Source organism: Acanthisitta chloris, unplaced genomic scaffold (assembly GCF_000695815.1).
Source record: "Acanthisitta chloris isolate BGI_N310 unplaced genomic scaffold, ASM69581v1 scaffold19078, whole genome shotgun sequence".
Lineage (NCBI taxonomy): Eukaryota > Metazoa > Chordata > Aves > Passeriformes > Acanthisittidae > Acanthisitta > Acanthisitta chloris.
The window spans coordinates 23876-28334 of record NW_008685646.1 but is presented as its reverse complement, the minus strand read 5'-3'; the positions used below and the strand labels follow the sequence as shown (position 1 = coordinate 28334).

Sequence of the window (4459 nt, the reverse complement as noted above, 5' to 3'; positions counted from 1 at the left end):
GTCTCACCACCCTCACAGCAAAAACTTCTTCCTAATGTCTAATCTAAATTTCCCTTGTTCAATTTCTCCCCATTCCTCCTTGTCTTGTCCCTGCAGTTCCTAACCCAGAGTCCCTCTGCAGCTTCCCTGGAGCCCCTTCAGCTCCTGGCAGGTTGCTCTGAGGTCTCCACACAACCTTCTCTTCTCCAGGCTGAACAGCCCCAACTCTCTCAGACTGTCCTTGTGGAGAAGGTTCTCCAGTCTTTGATCAGCTTTGTGGCCTCCTCTGGCCTTATTCCCACAGTTCCATGATCTCATTTCCCTGAATATTATCCTCTAGTACCTCCTGCTTCAGAGGCCCTTGGTGACTTCACATCAGAAAACAACTCTTTGCTTGTTAATGTTCTCCTGGAGTTACTTTTCCCTGGGGCAAAGGGATGTGTTGTGGTATGGTCAATGACCAGTTCTGTTCACTGACAGGTGTTCCTGGTTTTACTCCCCAGCAGGTCATGCCCAGAAGGCTCCTGTGGCCCCATCAGCCTCGGGAGCACCATCAGTGTTCATGGCCACCGCAGTCCTTGCGTACCGATAGTAAGTGCCTTCCTGCACCACCTCTGTCTGTGTCTCTGGGAGCTCCACTCCTCACCACAGCACAGGGATACCTTTGGATGAGTGGGAACAGACTGTGCTTGTGTCTGCATGGTAGAAATGCCACAAGTCAACACACGTTTCTGCCTCAGAACAGCTTCAGTTGCTGCAACTGAGGCAGTTGTCAAATCAAGAGCAAGTTCTGGATTTGCTCCTTGCAGGGAGCTGTGTCCTGGGGTGCTGGGGTGGCATGTGCACTGCTGCAGGCAGCTCTGGGTGTCTCAAGCATTCACTCATGGACAGCTGAGGTATGGGCAGAGTGGCAGCAGTGAAATTCTGTGTTTGACACTGCCATCATGGCAAAACTCATCTGCTCTGGGGCTGTGAGAGCAGTTTCAGCTCACACTCCGTAAGGTGTGCTCTGTGGGCATGCAGCAATGTCTTGGAGCTAAGCAAGGCTGCTTGATATTTTAGGCCTGAGGAAGGGGAGCTGAACTATGAAGGAGGGAAAACTCATCAGCAGTAGAGAGAATTCTGTCAGGGACAGTTGTGCAGCTCAATGTCTCACTTGTCTTCCAGTACAAATGGGCAGTACTTGAAGCAAGGCAAGTATGGAGCAGCTGTAGTGGGGAACCATGCTACTAAAGAGGTGAGAAACACTTCCTTCCCTGACATTTTCATGCCTAGAGTTTGCTAGTGTGAGGTAATGTTTCTCTGAGCTCTCCAGGATGTCTTTGCTGTGGAGATCTTAGTTCCCCTCTTGTTTTTCTTATGGCTCAGCCATTCCCCTTGGGCCATGTGTTCTGCAGTCCATGAGTTTGTAAGATCTCTTATAACTTGTGCCTGACACTTTACAATCTTCCCAGCCCCTTTTCCCATGTTTCTGACAGTGATTTTGGTATTTATTCAGAATGTTTTTGCCAACTGGATCCCAAATCTGTGCATGTGGAAATCAATTTAAGGAAGTACTTTGCCTGACAGCACAGAGATGCTTTGCTTAAGTTTTGGTCTTTTGACATAAAAAAATCTCTCTCCTTCCTGAGTGCTCCTGTAAGAACACAGCCCTGAGGTGCCCAGAAAATTGGTGTGTTAAAAAGGTGCTTTGAAATCTCTTATCTGTCTGTGATACTGGGATCTGTGAGGTTTCATACCTCCAGTTCCTAATTCCTGTTGTCTCACTCAGTTGCCTCTTCAGGAACAAAAATAGTGTAGTTTGGTAAACTTATTCCTGAGTCAGTGATATGAGAGGTGCTGAGGTGTGTTGTTCTGGGACAGGAAAGCTGCCACAGCCTTCTTCAGGCTGTGTGATACCACATCCACCTGGGAATGGTGAGTGGGTTACTCCCAGTTCACCACTGACCTGTGCCCAGTGCAAGTGCCAAAGGAAATCACTTCCTCTTAGTAGATCATGTCCACTAGAGCCAATTATGTCAGTATAATATTATATCCATGTTGTTTAGTGCTTGGAAAGCTCTTTCAGCTCAGTCTGTTACATGTTGATGTAAAGCAAAATAAAATGATATAAACAAACACCTTTAGGTTGGATATTAGCCTGAATTTCTTAATGGTAAGAGTTGTCCAGCCCTGGCACAGCTGCCCAGGGCAGTAGTGGAGTCACCATCCTTGGGGGGGTTTGAAAGCCATGTGGATGTGGCACCTGTGGATATGGTTAGTGATGGCCTGGACAGTGCTGGGGAATGGTTGGACTTGATGATCTTGTGTGTATTTTCCAACCTAAAGGATTCTGTCACTGTTCCATGCCGTAAGTTGTGTGTATGGAAGGGTTTAGTGCCACATCTTCTGCACAGCAACTGTGAGAAATGTGGAATTAGTTAATTTTATTAACTAACTTGATTAGTGGAATTTGCTTGTTGCAAAGTCATGAGTAGGAGCTGCTTGATTCCTGCAGCTAAATAAAGCTGATTATAGTCAAGGGGTTTTGTTGGGTGTTCCTTGTGTGAAGTATTGTTGTGTGAAAACGCTGCTGCATGGTCTGTTGGGCAAGTACATCCTGAGCCTTAGGCTCAGGGTTTGACAGAGCTCTTTAGAATTGAAGATGTTTTGAGTTACTCCTTTTTGTTCTTCTTCCGTGCCCAATTCCTTGTGGAATCCAGTACAGGATCCTCCTTTACATCAGTCAGCAGCAGCAGATCACATCTGCAAGGATCCACCCAGGCTTTGTACTCACGGTAAGCTCTGGGCCAGGGAAGCTTTGGGTAGTCAGAGCTGGTCACAGCAAACACAGGTTGGCTCTGAAATGCTTTCTTTAAGCCTTAGTTTCTAACCTTTGAGATCAAACATCTGACTGACATGGCAAGAGGTGTCACAGTGACTGTTCTCCTCCTCCTGTGTTGCACAAGAGGCTGTTACACCTGCCTTTTGCAGGGCACCTCAGTAGATTTCATAACCAAGTCCATACCCTGTAGGAGGTAAATTATTACCTCTCATCTCAGATGTTTTGGGGTTTTCAGTCCTACAATAGATAGAAGCAGCACAAAATTTCCTTTGCTAATGACTTGTAGTGAAGTGACTGAGAGAATCCAACGGAACAAGCAAAAGGAAATGACAGCAAGGAAATGTTTTCTCTCAGAAAATTGACACTCAGCATTTTCCTGCTGTTGAGAACAATCTGCAGCATTGTAAGCCTTCAAATGGGATCTCTCAGGAAGTTGTTTTCTGCCAGTTTGACAGAAATTGATGTGTTGCTTTGCTGTTCTTAACTTGGCATCATATGAAAGAAAACTTCTTGATTTGATAGATAGAAGTTTCCCTCTGAAAGAGCAGAATTTGAGTCCAAATTTGTGACCAGGATGGTGCTTTGCTCTCTAGTTTCATAAGCACATCTTTGAAAGGTGAACAGGTTATATAGTCACTTCTGGGGACATGGGTTTTGGGAAGGAAGGAGTGACTCTTCCAGTTGATTCTGGAAGTCTAAATATAATCCATACTTAAATGCTTAAAAACCTCAGTGTATATTACAGAATTGAGCTTCAAAGCAGCTTGTGGTACTTTCACCATCTCATGCAAGCTCTGGCATCTATTTAAAACTTAGTATTTGCTCAAATATTTGAGTTGTAATACTTCTTCCATGAAAGTGAGCACATAAAAACTGACTTGTGCATTCTGAACTTGAGCAGTAGAGCAGCAGGATTCTTCCTCTGCTTCATTTCAGTAGCTCTGATTTGAAGCTGCTTTTGAACATGGATTTTTTTTTTTAGCTTAGTTAAATGCATTGTTTAGTATGTGATAGAATTGATTTTCCTTCCCCACAGGTTCAAGCCAACAATTATAGCACGTTCTATGATGATCAGAGGCAAAACTGGTCCATCATGTTTGAGTCAGACAAGGCAGCAATGGATTTCAGCAAACAGGTAACTGCTCGCTCTGGGTGAGGCAGGACCTGCTGTCCTGGTTGGGAAATGGGCAAATCCAGGGGTATCTCTTACCACTGGGAGATTCTAGGTCAGTTGGACTTGTTCACTGCAGTTCAGCTTTTGTGTGTGTGACCATGTGAGACAGATCTATGAGGAGCCTGGCTGAGTTCTGTGCTTTAAAACCTCTTGGAGGCACAGAGCCTGGTGGGATCTTTGAAGCTTCTCAAGTACTGTAAGACCAATGACTGTATAGAGCAGTTGGTATTGACTTAGCAGAACTCAGCACAAGGAGCCATGGAAGGCCTTGGGAGTGCATTCCTAGCCTGGGCTTGATCAGCACAGTAAGGAATGCATCAGGGCTGTAAGGAGTGGAACTTAATGGCTTTCCCTTGCAGGTGTGCATTGCCAAGTGCAACAGCTCCCCAGGGCTCGAGTCTGTCCTCTACCAGGATCTCCTCCCTGGAGAAGGGCAGGGAGTAGAAGCAGGAGACTCTCTGGAGATTGCCTATACAGGTTGG

General features: G+C 45.6%; 1 protein-coding gene across 1 annotated transcript in view; it reads left to right on the top strand.

Annotated features, from left to right (window-relative positions):
• FKBP15 (FK506 binding protein 15, 133kDa) overlaps positions 1 to 4459 on the top strand; it is a gene marked incomplete at its 5' end in the record, with an annotated part of 25137 nt that overhangs the window by 357 nt on the left and 20321 nt on the right. Inside the window, 5 exons of the mRNA XM_009079862.1 lie at positions 483 to 570; positions 1147 to 1216; positions 2682 to 2756; positions 3840 to 3938; positions 4337 to 4459. Coding sequence (XP_009078110.1) covers positions 483 to 570; positions 1147 to 1216; positions 2682 to 2756; positions 3840 to 3938; positions 4337 to 4459 — 455 coding nt within the window. The remainder of the gene's footprint in view (positions 1 to 482; positions 571 to 1146; positions 1217 to 2681; positions 2757 to 3839; positions 3939 to 4336) is intronic.